Source organism: Peromyscus californicus, unplaced genomic scaffold (genome assembly GCF_007827085.1).
Source record: "Peromyscus californicus insignis strain IS unplaced genomic scaffold, ASM782708v3 Scaffold_17__1_contigs__length_78620276, whole genome shotgun sequence".
NCBI lineage: Eukaryota > Metazoa > Chordata > Mammalia > Rodentia > Cricetidae > Peromyscus > Peromyscus californicus.
In genome coordinates, this window is record NW_026294469.1 from 2,547,317 (window position 1) to 2,564,285 (window position 16,969).

The window sequence follows — 16,969 nt, forward strand, 5'->3', positions numbered from 1 at the left end:
ACAGCGTCAGATCCCCTGGAGCTGGAGTTACAGTGGTTGTAGCCGCCATGTGGGGCTGGGAATCAAACCCTGGTCCTCTGAAGAGCAGCCTGAGCCATTTCTCTAGTCTGGGAAACCAAACTTTTCAAAAAAGAAAGGAAAGGAAGTTCTTAGAGAATATTAACAATTTCTAGGCATTTTATTTTTAAAGTATAATCTTTGTAGTTGAAGAAATTACAGAATAGTTAATTTGGAATCAAAGTAAACAGAAAGTCCCTTTGCTCGTCTATGTTAATCAGATTCGCAGAGGAGAGAGAGAAAAGCCATATTCATCTAGAAAAACTCAGCTAGTTTGACTTTTTTGGTTTTTTTCGAGACAGGGCTTCTCTGTGTAGTTTTGGTGCCTGACCTGGATGTCGCTCTGTAGACCAGGCTGGCCTTGAACTCACAGAGATCTGCCTGCCTCTGCCTCCTGAGTGCTGGGATTAAAGGCATGCGCCACCACTGCCTGGTTTGAATATTTTTGATTAGGAATTTCTACATAGATTAGAACCCAAGAAATCAGATACTATTGAGAACAGCTTTGGATATATTGCTAAGTTGTTTGCCAAAGACTATACTAGAAAAGTATGGTTATATAGGGTTTTTGTTTTTAACCAATACTCAGCACTATCAGTAATTAATTAGCATATAATTAATCAGCACATAATTATTGTAATGAATTCTTTTGGTTTGCATTTATATTAAGTTGCTAGTAATGTTGTAGACTATGTTTTGTACTTATTTGGTGGTTTTCTTTCATTGGTTACTGCCATGAATTGGAAATATTCTATATTACTTGATAATATTTTCCCTTGCCGTTTTGTTTTATATCAGACTTAATTAAAATTGAAAAGAGCATGTCTAGAGTTAAAAATCTTAGTGCCCTTTGTTAAGTACTTTTCTGTAAGCAATTTTGTTTCTAATCCAGGACTTCCTGCCACAATCTAGCTTAATCCCCAGAGACTTGAGCCTACATAAGCACTATTTTTGTTAGCAAATACATAAGCTGTGTCAGAACACAGACCTGCGTTTATAGTGAAATGCTAATTATATGTTTGCCCTCACTATTAGAAAGGAAATAACTCACTTTTAATCTACTTGGCTGTCATATAATAGACTAAAAGCAATAATGTTGCAGATTTATTTTTGTAGCCTGAGGGTACTAGTAAGGGGAATACACTGTACATCAAATAAGTTCTGGATCATTATTCAGAAGCCAGTTTAAATTGGCTTAATAGTGTAGCATTTGCCTCATAAAGGAACTTAGATAACTGCTTTAGAATTGGTACAATGTGTAACAAAAATACTGTGCTTTTTTTTTCTTTGTTACTTTGCAGGTTTACAAATAAAAGTAACCAAACTGAAAAAGGAACGAATTTTGTAAGTATCAGTATGTAATGTCAATGTCTTATTTATTAATAAGTAATTGATATTAATAGCCAGTCTCTTTTTTTTTTTTTGGAAAAACTTCATGTCTTACTTAAAAAGGAATTAGCTTTGGGCTAATTAATTGTGATTTTATTTTATTTTATTTTTTTGTTTTAAAGTAAAAAAATAACTGGTTTCTAAGTACAAGCTTAGTTAACATGCATGTGTATATTTTTAATATAAAATTTTTTTTTTAAGATTTATTTATTTATTATGTATACAGTGTTCTGTCTGCATGTATGACTGCAGGTCAGAAGAGGGCGCCAGATCTCGTATGGATGGTTGTGAGCCACCATGTGGGTGCTGGGAATTGAACTCAGGACCTCCGGAAGAACAGTCAGTGCTCTTAACCTCTGAGCCATCTCTCTAGCCCATAAAATCATCTTTTCATAAAATATTTAGTAAAATGAGAACTGTTTGTGTCATTCTTTTCTCTGGTATGTTAATTCTTAGAATTCAGATTATTACAAGAAGGGGAAGAATAATGGTGAGATTTCTACACTTGCAAGAAGTGGGAGCCAGACATGGTGGCACCTTTGATCTCAGCACTTGAGAATAGGGGCAAGAGGATCATGAGTTCAAGAATAGTTTCTGCTACATAGTAAGTTCGAGGCCAGCCTAAGCTACATAAAAGCTCTCTTACCCAGAGAGGGTTATTCCTGTCGTCTCAGCACTTGGGAGATGATGTAGGAGGATCAGGAGTTCTAGACTAATCTCATTTACATAGTCTGAGCTACATGAGGATGTGTCCTAAAAACAAGAGCAAAGCTAAGTCTGCTGCTGCACCTCTAATCCTAGCACTTGGAGGTAGAGACAGGAAGAACAGGAGTTAGAGGCACGTGGGAGCTCATGAGATTTTGTCTCTAAAGACCACACAATGTGTGTATGTGTGTGAACGCACACATGTATGAATGAATGAATGCTAAATGGGTATTCTGATACTACTTCTAAGAAGTTTAGAATGACCAGAAGGCCCTCTGAATTGCTTTGATTGTTAAACTATAAATCATATGTGATTTTGAAGTTTGGAATAGGTTTTACTCATGGTTATTTAGAGTTTGCACATTTGAGAATATGAAATAGATGGCATAATAGAATGTCAATACACATACCAAAAATAATGTCATTATGACAAGTGATTTTATATTTGCTTTACAGTATATACCCATGTACTTATGAGCCTCATATTTCTAATATTTCCAGACTATAGCTGAAATCTAAGATTGCTTACCATTTATATTTATTTCAAAAAACAGAACTTTTCCTTCACACTTAGAAAGTAATATTTGATAGCAGAGGTAGATTCAGAAATAGGAAGACTACAAAAAACTTTAAACATGGGACTGGAAAAATGGCCCAGGATTCAATTCCCAACACCTTTGTGGTGGTATACAACCTTAACTCCATTTGCAGGAGATCTATGTCCTCTTCTGATTTCCACAGACACCAGATACCTACATTGGTGCACATACAAACATATTGGCAAATGACTCGTGTGTGTGTGTGTGTGTGTGTGTGTGTGTGTGTGTGTGTGTGTGTACACTATACATATATGTGTAATATATATATGTATGTGTGTATATACATATTTGTAACTGGCTTTGAAATCTGTGTAGACCATGCTGACCTCGAACCCAGAGATCCACCTGCTTCTGCATCTGCCTCCTGAGGGCTAGGATTATGTGTACACTGTGATGCCTGGTCCATGTGCTCCTTTTTAAGGATGTTGTTTTAAATTACCTTAACCATAGAATAAGCCATTTCTCTGTTTCTGTAATAAAATAGTGTTCAGCTCTCACAATTGAGAGATGCTTATTAATAGAAGTTAGTGGGCTTTTTCAGAGTACATAGTTAGAATGTATTGCTTACTGCAATATATTTTCTTACTAGCAAACAACCAGCCATCCAGAAATTACTTTCATATTAAGGAAATTATGTTCTTTCTTGTACAAGGCGCCTAAAAGAGACATTTTAACACTACTTAATCAGTGACTTAGAAATCACTGAAGACTCAGATATCTTTTCTTTCTTCTCTACCATTGTTCATGTTTCCCTTTCCCCCTTAGATCTGGCAAAATGGCACAATGGCCATGCCATTGTAATCATCTCTTGGAGAACTTGTATCCCTTTTTATTAATTATCCACATTTGCCAGAACATTCAGCCGACTTGCTCTAACTTACTGACCAAATGTTACCATCATTTCCTAAAGAGCTATGTAGCTAGAGTTTTCCTGCCTGGCCTACGGTCAGGACAAATCTCTCTCACCCACCAATTGAGCCTTTAAAAAAAGTATGATACAGTATGATAAGAAACAGTATTTTCGGGTAGAATGATGGCTTAATGGCTAAGAGAACTGACTGCTCTTCCGTAGGACCCAGGTTTGGTTCCCAGCGTGGCTGTCACAATGGCCTGTAACTCCAATTCCAAGGGATCTGACACCTTCTTCTGACTTCTGTGGGGATCAGGCACACACATGGTGCACATAACTTACATGCAGACAGAACACTCATTACCTATAAAATATGTGAATTTAAAATAGAAACTGGATCTGCAAATTTCATAAAACTAAATTCAAAGGCTGGGGGATCATTACAACTTCAGGGATCAAAGTTAATATCACTAATAATAATGAAATGTATTTGCCTTAAGTATCTCAATGTGGTGAGATAAAAAGGGTACAATATTGCTTCTCTCATATTAGCAAAACACTTTTATACTGGGGAAGCATGGTCAACATAGTCAAAAGAATAACTGTACAGTCTTTTGCAATGATGTCAACATGTGAAAGACACGACAGAGACTTCCAGATTGGAGGAGACATGACAAATACACTGTAGGGCCCTGGACCAGAGAAATTATGTTAAAAGAATAGTTGGTAAAATTTAAATGGGGTTTGTTAATTAGTTACCACTTACCACTGTTATTAGTGTTAATTTTTTTATTTTGACGATTGGTTGTTACTGTTCTGTAATAACAATGTACTTGTAAGTCTGAAATAGTTTTCAAAGTGAATCATTAGAAAAGATCAATTTCTCTCCCCAAAACTACTAAATATTGAAGAAATGAAGACTGATCTTAGCAAGAAATAAACTAGAAAAATGGCTATTGAGTAGGCAACTGAAAATGTTGCTACAGTTTGACTGTTGCCAATTCTTACAGTAGCCAGTAAGAGTCATTACTAATGCAGCTCCTGGAGCATGATATTCTTTGTGTGGCACAAATTTTATTTTTGTGGGTAATAGACTTTCATAAACTGCCCAGCTTTTTAATATACTTTAATACTGTTAGCATAGCCTTATATTTATTCATTATATGTGTATATGAATTACATATGTTACCTCAAAAATTTTATGTGTAAGTTCTCCCTGTGATATAGATTACTCAAAAGTTAAATGATGAAATTGCATTTTATTGTATGAGACAAAAAATACAATTATTTCCTTAATAAGTAAAATTCATTTTTATATCTGTTTGAAATATAATGGAAGAGGCAGGTGGATCTCTGAATTCGAGGCTAGCCTGGCTACAGAGTGAGATCCAGGACAGGCTCCAAAGCTACACAGAGAAACCCTGTCTCGAAAAACCAAAAAAAAAAAAAAAAAAGAAATATAATGGAAATACCTATTTTATTTAAGAGTAAATAAACTTTTCTTCGATGCCACATTTTTTTTGAGTTACTTGAGTTTTAAAATTTGTGTTGATGTCCTTTATAAACATTGTCAACCAGAATATGAATACTGTCAGTATATCATGGTGACTTAGTGAAAACCAAATGAAATATCTAGAAAACTGTGTATTGGAGTCATTCTGCAGTTCTCCCTTGTATATACACTCAACAATCTCAGAGTTCTTGTTCATTTTCAGCTTTTAAAAAAGAATTATTATTATTATTATTATCATTATTTGTCTGTTTTGGGGTGTTTTGCCTGCATGTATGCTTATGTACCATGTGTGTTCCTAGTGCACATGAAAGCCAGAAGAAGGTTACAGATGGTTGTGAGCAGTCATTTTGGTGCTAGGAATCGAACCTGGGTCCTCTAGAAGAGCAGCCAGTGCTCTAACCACTGAGCCATCTCTTCAGCTTTAGTGTTTGGCTTTTTCTAATAGGTTTAATATTTCAGAGTTGATTAGTAATTATAGGGTGAAATGTTTTATGTTACTTCTTGGATCAGTGTTACCGTTACTAATATTGTAAATTCTGAATTAACAACCACTGATTCAAATGCCTTTTTTTTTTTAAAGATTTTATTTATTTATTATGTATACAGTATTCTGCCTGCATGTGTCCGTGCAGGCCAGAAGAGGGCACCAGATCTCATTACAAGTGGTTGTGAGCCACCATGTGGTTGCTGGGAATTGAACTCAGGACCTCTGGAAGAGCAGTCAGTGCTCTTAACCACTGAGCCATCTCTCCAGCCCCTCAAATGCCTTTTTTAAGAGTCAGATGTTGATCACTTTTAAGAAGCAGTACTAAAACCCAGAAATCACTGTGCTTACTATTTGATTATACATTTTAAATTACTTTCACTACGTTTTTGAAAGAACTTAGTTTTATTAAAATGTATCCTTCCTGTAAACATATTAATTTTATTTTCTAAAATACTATTTTAATGATAGTTTTAAAGTTATAAAGTAGCTTTTTATCTTCTCTTGAATCAAAGTAATTTCCCTGCAAATTAAATTATGCATTCTTAGAATTGGTCTAGATTTGCTTATTGTAAACATACTTTTTATAAAAGTATTACTCCTCACCCATAACTAAGCCACATAAAGATGCTTCTTGAATGTGTAAATTAGTGACTATGAATTTTTCAAAATTACCTGTAACACTTGTGAATATTAAAGAATTGAAACAGCTGGTTACTCAGTAGGTGATAACAATGTTTCACTTTGATTTATAGCTCCGAGTCATTTGGTCTTCTTAGCGCCTTCTTTAAGGTCTGGATTCCAGGTAGATAGTGGTATGATGGTTTAGAAGCACAAATGAGCAGCAGCTAAATTCCCTAGTAACCGGAAAACTAAAGGGTAGTTATTTTGCCTTCTCCAAAGTAAGCTAGGTCCTTGCATAGTGGGACAAGGAATTTGTGTTTATCTACTTTATGTCTATTCCATAACAAAAGGAATAATTGTTATAGTGGCCAATTAGTCAGTCTGATAAACTTAGAAGTCTGCCATTATTTAACAGAAAAAAAAAATGCAGTATTTTACTAAGTAAAGAATAAGCATAATGTCTACCCTAATCAGCCGTTACTTTTTTCTTTGAGACAAGGTGGAGTGTGTGAACATATGTGTATGCACATGTGTATGGAGGCCAGATGCTGATGTTGGATGTTTTCATTTGCTTTTCACTGCAGTTTTCAGACAGGGTCTCACTGATTTTGCTAGGCTGGCTGGCCCGCAAGCCCCAGAAATTCTCTCTCTGCCTCCTGGGTGCTGTGTTTGCAGGTGCAAGCTGCCTTGATTGCTAGGGATGTGAGCAAGCACTTTACCGTCCGAACTATGTTTGTTTTTGAGACCAAACTTCGGAGTTATGTCAGAATATCCTTTTAATTTTCTGTGGAATTTTTGTTTATTTCTTAACTTTAGAGACGCACAAAGACTAGAAGAATTCTTCACCAAAAATCAGCAGCTGAGAGACCAACAGAAAGTCCTTCAGGAAACCATTAAAATTTTAGAAGATAGGTAAGTTTGATACTTGAATAAGAAATTATTTTCGGCTGGGCGGTGGTGGCGCACGCCTTTAATCCCAGCACTCGGGAGGCAGAGGCAGGCAGATCTCTGTGAGTTCGAGGCCAGCCTGGGCTACAGAGTGAGTTCCAGGACAGGCTCCAAGCTACACAGAGAAACCCTGTCTCAGGAAAAAAAAAAAAAAAAGAAATTGTTTTCCTCTTGTTGGGAGTCCGTTAGGTTTACTGGGTAGGAAGTGACTTTTTTCCCCTCTTAGCCTTATGTCATTGTTGAAAAGTCCTTCTCAACACTGCGGACACACTCCCAGGTTTTGTATATCTTTTCCCATTATATTTAGCAATCGTAGCTTAACCTATAAATGGTGTCTTTAACGTTAGATCTAAGGGGAACTTAAGGGTATCAATGTTCTCATCATTCAATGCTCACATTACCTTTTATTTCCAAGTATATAGAAACTAATAAATCCTATTTCTGCCATTTTTTCAACTCTGATTTCTTTTCTTTTATAGTTTTTCACTTCCCACCAGTATAGGGATTCTTCTTTCTGAATATTCTTGAGATAACATAATCAGCCTTCATACATAGACCTTTTCCTTTCCACTCAGATAAGATCACTACCCAGGAATAAAAATGCTTCCAGAATTGGGTGCTTTTCATTTACAAAAAGGCTAACTGATTTGAACTAGCATCTTTTTTTTTTTCAGTGGTGGAATAAATTTCTTATTTATTTGTGTGCATGTGTGTGCCTTGATATGCATGTGGAGGTCAGAGAACAACTGTAGGGTCCCAGGAATTCATGTTATCATGCTTGACAGCAAGAGCCTTTACCTGCTGTACCATCTTATCATTCCAAAAAAACCAGAGCTGAGTGTCATCTACAGCTGCTGGCTTTGAGGATATCCATTTACTTGAATAGGCAGTATTTTGTGGAAAAGAATCTACATGCTTTGGGATCACATACATGTATCTTAATTCCAATTTCACAGTGTATCTTGAAGATTCAGTAATGAGTATTTCTGTTCTTATTATACCCTAGGTTTGCTCTAGGACTTGGAGTAATACTCTCCTTAGTGTATCATGGACCTTATATTTAATTGTCAAATTCTGGAAGTAATTCATACAACTAACAATAAGAGAATTTCATTTACAAAGTGCTATGAAGAAAATGTAGTTAAATGATATATTTGAGTGACTCTAAGAAGGATACTTAGGATTTTCAAAGGGTGGCCTTTCTGAGGCAGCACTATTGAGAGAAAACCTGAATGAAATGGGTGTGAGGAGACAATTTCAGAATGTGAGCTTGCTTTGTTTGTTTTGCTGGAACTGGCTTGGTACGGTTGACTCTCCATTTCTTCCTCACGTTCCTTCTCTCCGTTCCCAGTGTCTTCAAGCATGTTTCACTTTGCAGTTTAATTGGTCTTCCAGTGTAGTCAGCTTTTGTATCCTGTACTTGTTCTGTTTATTTGTTATTTACTCACTGGTGTTTTTGAAACAGGGTCCCAGTATGTAAACTCTGGCTGTCTTAGAGCTCACTATGTAGACCATACCAGCCTCGAACTTAAAGAGATCTGCCTGCCTCTGCCTCCTAAGTTTTGGTATTAAAGGTGTGCGCCACTGTACCTAGCTTGTACTTCTTTCTTAAGTGAGTTTTCCTATTCTACACCCTTTTTAAGACATGTCAGTATATCTACTTCCCATGGAAGTGTTTTCTAAATTACTTCCCTTATTCAGTTAAGATATCTAGTTGTTAATACTGTAATTTCTTTAGAACTAGACTACTTTCTTGTAAGCTGTCCAGCCTCTGACCATTCTGGTCATTAATTTCATGTGGGTTGTGCTTCATTGCTGTTCTTCAGTTAAAATGTTGCCTGCCTGCCTTTTTTATCTTTGAGACAGGTGTATTTGAGGCTGTCTTCAAACTCAGTCCTTCTGCCTCAACCTTCTCAATGCTTGGATTACAGTCTTCTGTGTTATTTGTGCCCAGTGTCATGGTTCACTTTAAGTGGGACTCCATTTGCATTGAGGATTAACTTTATTCTCAGGCACCTAGCAGTTAGTTTTCAGATTAAAACCATGAGACACATGATGGGTCTATTTCCATGGAAGGAAACAGCTGGCAAAGAAGGGAGAGACTTTTCCAGGCTCTCATAGTTAATACGTAATTAGATCAACTCTGAAACAGTCCTTATTCTCCATAATTTCTGTGGTTTGTGATACTTTGTAGGTCTTGAGTTTATGAATGTAAATGTAAATTAATTACATCTCAGAGTGTTTATGCTTGACCTACATTACCAAAATTGACATTCGGAAATGTTAAATCTTCAACATTGCCTATTACATAGCCTGTTCTTTTTAGAAGGTTCTTTTTTTTAATTGTTACTGAATACTATCTTTAAATATAATTTTAGTGAAGTTTTGCCTTTAAATTTCACTTTATTTCTGTCACATGTAAGAATGATATATGAGCAGGTTCTTTTCTTTCTTTGTTTCGTGTGTGTGTGTGTGTGTGTGTGTGTGTGTGTGTGTGTGTGTGTGTGTGTGCATGTCTGTGTGTGCACATGAATGAGGGTGCCTGTGAAGGCCAGAGAGAAGGTCAGATTCACTGGAGGTGGAAACAGGCAGTTGTGAGCTGCCTAATGTGGCTGCAGGGAACTAAACTCCAGTCCTCTGCAAGAGCAGCAGATATTTTTAACCACAGCTATCTTTTCAGCTTCCTAGAACAAGCTTTAAAGTGTAGCAATTGATATTTTGTTGAGAGTATTAAAAAGTAACATCTGTTTTATGAAAATCTGTTTTCTTTCTTTTTTTTTTCCTCTTCAAGACAAAGTTTCATGTATTACAGACTGTCCTGGAACTTGCTATATAACTGAAGATGGCTTTGAACTTCTAATCCTCCTATCTCTACCTCCCAAGTGCTGAAATGACAAGTGTGTACCACTGCACCCAGTTTGTGTGGTATTGGGGACTGATCCAGGCTTTGTGGTGGTGTTCCACCAACTCAGCTTTGTGAACATTTCAAAGCATCAGCTTTGATGCTTGCTATATAGTCTTAAGATAGAATGGTTTAAAAAATTACACGAGCCAGGCGATGATGTTGCACGCCTTAAATCCCAGCACTTGGGAGGCAGAGGTAGGTTGTATCTTTGTGAGTTCGAGGCCAGCCTGGTCTCCAAAGCGAGTTCCAGAGCCCTGTCTCCAAAAAAAAAAATTACAGGAGCCAGTCCTTAGTCACCAGTCCATTAGGAGTGTGAAATGCAGTAACTAAAAAGTACATAGGCTGCCAGCACCATCTTAAGACCTACAATGCTGTCTTTTCACGTGTAATATATTTGTAACACCATTCATAATCTCTGAAAGACTTCAGTAGAGCCTGTGGGAGTGAAATCCAGCACCAACATCCAAGTTTAATTTCCCTGAGTTTTTCGTCAGAGGCACAAGTGATGCCATCTTGAGTCCTGGTGTCCACAGAGGCAAGCCAGCACAAGGGCTGCTGGGAAAGGAGCACCTGGTTCTCACTTCTTAATGTTTGTTGTTGTTGTTGCGGTTGTTTTGTTTGGTTTTGTTGGTTGGTTGGTTGGTTTTCTGAGACAGGGTTTCTCTGTGTAACAGTCCTGGCTAGGCATGCACCATCACTACCCTGCTCATTTCTTAAATTTATATCAAAATAGATAATGTTTGCATTTTAAAAATTGTCCAATACATAAAAGCAGATAAGATGATGAGGAGTTGTAATTTTTAAAGCACTGGCCATCGGGGCTACAGACAAGTCCTGCTGCTCCTACTTCTATGCACCTGAGGCTCCAGCCTCATCCCTGTTTCCTCTCCTTCCCCACCTCTATTCCTAAAGGTGGGCTTGACACTGGCTTGGACTCAGTCCCTTTAGCCAGTATTAGGGGTGATTTGCAGAAGCTGCATCACTGAAGAAATTTTGAAGAAAATAAATGAGCCCAGAAAATGGTGGATTATAAGCTTTCTTTAGAATAACTCAGGATATAATAAGAATTGACAAAAGGGATTGCATGAAATTACAAAGTTTCTACACAGCAAAAGAAATAATTAGTAGAGTGAAGAGACATAGGATTAATATCCATAATATATGGAGTACTCAAATACCAAGAGAACAAAATCAATAAACAGGCAAGTGAAGTGAGTGGATAGTTTTCAAAAGAAGTGAATATCCAATACAGAATTGGAAGAAAAAAAGTATTCAACATTTTTAGCTGTCAGGGAAATACAGATCAAAACTACATTGAGATTGTATGTAAACCCCAGCCAGATTGGTTATCATCAGGAAAACAACACTGTGGGATGGAAGGGGAATTAATGTAGTCTAAATGAAAGCCAGTGTGGAAACTACCTGAAAAAGTCAGAATAGAAAACTACTATATATAAATCCAGTAATACCTTTCCTGGGTATGTATGCAAAATAATCAAGTCAATATGGAGTAGATATACCTACATCTCTACATTTCTTGTGACACTATTTACAGTGGCCAAGATAGGGCTTGGGAAGAGGCTCAGTGGTTAAAGCCCTTGGCATGCTAGCTAGAGTCAGGACCAGAATTCAGGATCCTCAGAACAAGACGACTGAGGAGACAAGCCATATTGTTGAGCTCTGGGTTTGATTGAGAGACCCTGCCTCAAAGATGAAAGAGCTATTGAGAATGATTCCCAACATCAGACTTAGGCTCACGTGCACTTGCACCCCCACATGCCCACATACATACACAAACATGCACATCTCCCACAAGAAACATGGAAAAGGCAATTTTCAAAAGCCAAGTTATGGGATTAACATACATACCCTTTAACAAATGCATGGTTAAAAAAAATTTTCACAGTGGAGCTTTACCCAGCCAAAAGAATGAAATGATATTTTTGCAAGAGAATACATGGAGGAGCCGGGCATAATGGTGCACGCCTTTAATCCCAGCACTCGGGAGACAGAGCCAGGAGGATCTCTGAGTTCGAGACCAGCCTGGTCTACAGAGCGAGATCAGGACAGCCAGGACTACACACAGAGAAATCATGTCTCAAAACAAAAAACAGAGACTACATGGAACTAGAGAACATCGTGTAAAGTGAAATAGCCATACTCAGATAACAGATACATGTCTTTTCTTGTGGAGTCTTGATTTTTTTTTTTTTTTTAATGAGATGAAAGTGGGAGAAGAGACACTTTGGAAAGGGGAGAAGGACCAATAGGAGTCTAAATCAGTAGTATGAATATTACCATGGTACAGTATATACATACAGATAGTGTCATAAATGGAGTCATTTGCATGGTGCTAATAAAATGTTCTAATTCTAAGGCTAGGCTTGGTGGTTTACACCTTTAATCCAAGCACTAAGGAGGCAGAGGCAGGCAAATCCCTGAGTTCACTACACGGAGATGCTGTCTCAAAAAAGAGCCTGCTGGGCAGTGGTGGCTCAAGCCTTTAATCCCAGCACTTAGGAGGCAGAACCAGGCGGATCTCTGTGAGTTTGAGGCCAGCCTGGTGTCCAGAGTGAGATCCAGGAAAGGCACCAAAGCTATACAGAGAAACCCTGTCTCAGGGAAAAAAAAAGTCCATAATTACATATAGTTCTGTTGTGCTGTTACACATATAGAACTTTAAGGATCCATAGTATTTCATGAAATCTAATAGCCATTGTGGTAGAAAAGCAAATAGAAGGCATTAAGCATTTTTTATTGTTGTATATGTGTATATACATGATTTGTGTGTTTGGTGGTTCACAAGTAGAGGTCGAAGGACAATTTCAAGAGTCAGTGCTGTCTTACTGTGAGTCCTGGGGATCCAGCTCAGGTTTGCAGGGCAAGCACTTTCTAACCCACTGGGCTAGCTTGCCAGTCCTAGAATGCATTTTTAAAAATACAGATGAGACTGCGGATTAGGTCCTCTCTAAGCATGAGGATCTAAGTTTGATCTCTAGTACTCACTAAAAAGTCAGGTATAGCACATATTGCTGTAGCCCCAGTCCTCCCCCTCACTTCCAGAGGTGGTATCAGTGGATCCTGGGAGCTCAGTGGCCAGCCAGCTTAGCCAGATAGAGAGCCTGCAGTTTATATTTGGTTGGTTGGTTTGAGACAGAATCTTGGTTTGATGTCCAGGTTGGACTCAACTCACTGTCTTCTCCACTAGTCTGTGTCTGGTGTTTTAAATCATCATGGCAGTGGCAGGAAACAAACATGTCAGTGTAGTTAAAAGGGAAACTGACACATGTAACTAGAAGATGGAAGATTTTGCAACTGTTTCTCAAATACTGGACCAAGTGTTTGAGACAGACAAATCCTTGTTTGTCTTGCTGGTTCTTATAGTCGTAGGATAGAGTTTAAGCATTGTGTTCTTGAGGAGACTTTCTCTAACTTCTGGAAACTAGGTCGTCTTGGTGGTCTTCTGTATTGCCACTGTCAAAATGCGAATCAAATTACTTTGCTGTATACTCTTTTATTGTCTGCCATTGTAGTAAATTGAGTTATGCAAAAGAAATGACATTATATTGGTCTCTGAATAGATTACAGTAGTGTTCATTGAAGCCTTATTGAATTAAAATGAATAAATTTTAAATCATTGGGGGGGTATAATAATTGAGCATGTTTGTTAATGTGGTAAATTTCAATATATCAATTTAAATATAAGAACTAAAATCTGTAAACAATCAAGAGTTGACCACTTAAGAGAGGCAGGGGCAGTTGCAGAGAAAAACTAGATTTAACAGACAAGCTGGAGGATATTGCTTCATTTTATGACTAAACAGTGACATTATTTAACCCTTTCATGGTTTTGTTTGTTTTTCAAGACAGGGTTTCTCTGTCTAGCCCTGGCTGTCCTGGAACTCAGGTCCACCTGCCTCTGCCTCCAGAATGCTGGGATTAAATGTATGTGCCACCACCACCCAGCTTTCTCTTTCATGTTTTAAAGAGTTACTTTAGTTCTATTTTACCTTTGAACCACAATGCATATTTTCCAAAGCTTTGTTTTATAATCCTTCACTTCAAAAGACAGGGAAACGGCTCTCTGGTATATTACAGGCAGACACTGTTTTAACCCTGCTTTTACCCTTGTTGGAATCACTGGTTTTCTTCTACCTTCTGCCAACCTTAACCTAACCTTTAAAACAGAAATGTTGTTAAGACTGATAATACATCATTCTTTTCTGTTACCAGATTTCATTCTTGAGTTTTGCTGATGAGTGGATCATTTCTTTGAATCAGTTCCCTTGCTTTTTCTAGAGCGTGGTATAGTGTGTTCATTCCCTGGTTTTTGTTTGCTTTGCTTTTTTGGTTTTTTTTGTTTGTTTGTTTGTTTGTTTTCAAGACAGAGTTTCTCTGTGTAGTTTTGTTGCCTGTCCTGGCTCGCTCTCTCTGTAGACCAGGCTGGCCTCGAACTCACAGAGATCCACCTGGCTCTGCCTCCCAAGTGCTGGGATTTAAAGGCGTGCACCACCACCACCCGGTGGATATTTCATTTTTAACTACATTTTTTTCTGATTATATAAGTGGTAAGATTAGAGAAACTTTAATTTGTGTGTGTGTGTGTGTGTGTGTATACACTAAGAATTCTCATATCATTGCCTATAAGATAACATTTTAACATTTTAGAATATATTTTATATTCTCTGCACACACTTTTTTTATATATGTACTTTTCTCTTTGGTATTTACAAGTTTACTAGAAGACATTTTATGATCTTTTTATATAATAATTTATTGCCATTGTTTTCTTTAAATGTTGAAAGAAAATAAGGTGACTGAACAAAAAATAATGTCAGACATTCACTACATGTGTCTTGTATCATACTGAGCAAAGCAGATACAGAGTTGCTAAAATGCCACTGACTACTGAGTAGAGTATTGGGAGACCTGGGGAAATCAGTTACCTTTACTGAATAGACAGGTCAGAAAGGACAGTCCGAGTCAGGGCCACGTAGCAGCTGTCCCACTGTTCTAGCTGGGGACCCAGCTATTGGCTACTCCCGCCGCTCACTTCCAGTGGTTATGGAGGAGGTCACCAAGCCCCACTTCCTACTTGGCTTCAGCAGGTCCCTCCGCAGTCCAAGAGAGCAAGTGACCCCCCTCCTTGGGTTCTGAAAGGGTTATCTTCAGAGAAGACCACCCCATGGGCTGATCCGTGCCATTCAGTTGGTCATTGGACCAAATGGCAGAATTACCACAACAGTAGGGCTTACTTTTTACTACAGTAGATAAAAATCAGAGTTAGCTTTCTTCAGAAAAAAGTTTCTTGGGGTTGGTGAGATGACCCAGTGGGTAAAGCATTTGGACTGCGATTTGGGTCCCCAGAACTCACATTCATAGTGGTCTTCCTGTAATACCAGAGCAACCTGGCTAGCCAGACTAGTCAAAACTGAGCTCCAGGTTCAGTGAGAGACTATCTCAACATGTAAGATGGAGAGCAGTCAAGGAGTGCGCCCAGGATCAGTCTTGGGCTTCCATATTCACCTGCCCGCATGCACATGTGCACCCCATACACATGCACACGTACCACACAGATATATACCCACCCACCTACCCAGGAAAAAGAAAAAGGTTCCCTCAGTTTGAGAGACTACAGGAAGGAGATTAGAAGTTCAAGACCAGTGTGGGCTACATAGTCAGCTTTAGGTCAGCCTAGACAGCATTACAGAGTGGGCCTATCTCAAAACCAAAGTAAGCAAAGTAAGAAGCTTTTGTTTTGTTTTGTTGAGACAGGGTTTCTCTGTGTAGCTTTGAGCCTTTCTTGGATCTCACTCTGTAGATCAGGCTGGCCTTGAACTCACAGAGATCTGCCTGGTTCTGCCTCTCGAGTGCTGGGATTAAAGGCATGTACCACCACCTTTTTAGCCAGATGTGGTGGCACAGCCTTTAATTCCAGCACTGGGGAGGCTGAGGCAGGATCTCTGTGAGTTTGAGATCAGCCTGGTCTACATAGAGTGTTCCAGACCAGCTAGGACTACATGTTGAAACCCTGTCAGATACTGCTTAGTTTGGTCATCCCTAACTCCACGTTTGCAGCTGGAGAGACGGGTTGGCAGTTCAGAGCATACACTGCTCTTGCACAGGACCTGAATTTGATTCCCACGTCCACGTCAGACAACTCTCAACCCCTGCAGCTCCGGCTCCCAGGGGAGCTGACACCTCATCCTCCTGGAACACCTGTGCTCACATACACAGACACATCTGTACACATAATTAGAAAATACAAATCAATTTTTAAAAATTTCAGAATTCAGAATGCTATGAGATCTCAGAACTTTCCAATGTCATGCCAGCAGTCCAAAAACTTTACATTTAGGGATATTTTTAGACTTTGAAAAAATTTTTGTTTTTAGACTTTGGATTGACTATCTGCAAATACTTCAAAAGCAAAGAAACTAAAATCTGAAACACCAAGTCCGAAGTATGTGAAAAAGGATACTCATCTGTATAAGGAAGTTCCAGTTAGTAGATGAAAACTGCTTTGTTTCTGTTCACAGGTTGAGAGCAGGACTGTGTGACCGCTGTGCAGTAACAGAAGAGCATATGCACAAAAAGCAGCAGGAGTTTGAGAACATCCGGCAGCAGAATCTCAAGCTTATCACAGAGCTTAGTGAGTTCCCTTTCTTTTTACCAAGTACCAAAGTAGACTGTCCTGTTGTTAAAACTTACTAGGGAATTGGCTGTAATTACAGTCATTTTTTACACTTTTAAAACTTGAAGTGTCTTCTTTTATAGATTTAATCTTATTGTTTTAGTAGGAAATAGGCACAAAAGTTATCTGTGTATTGTTTACATTGTCCTTTAAAAATCTCTTAAGTTTTGAGACCAGAAGCATGTTTCTGGGCATATCCAT

The 16,969-nt window shown here is 38.2% G+C and overlaps 1 protein-coding gene across 4 annotated transcripts in view; it reads left to right on the forward strand.

The window, feature by feature from the left end:
- Rbbp8 (RB binding protein 8, endonuclease) overlaps positions 1-16,969 on the forward strand; it is a 76,879-nt gene that overhangs the window by 12,193 nt on the left and 47,717 nt on the right. For 3 of the 4 annotated variants that reach the window (XM_052741526.1, XM_052741529.1, XM_052741527.1), the window contains exons 3-5: positions 1,359-1,401; positions 7,038-7,133; positions 16,614-16,726. In XM_052741526.1, coding sequence (XP_052597486.1) covers positions 1,359-1,401; positions 7,038-7,133; positions 16,614-16,726 — 252 coding nt within the window. The remainder of the gene's footprint in view (positions 1-1,358; positions 1,402-7,037; positions 7,134-16,613; positions 16,727-16,969) is intronic. The other variant, XM_052741530.1, reaches the window with a different exon arrangement.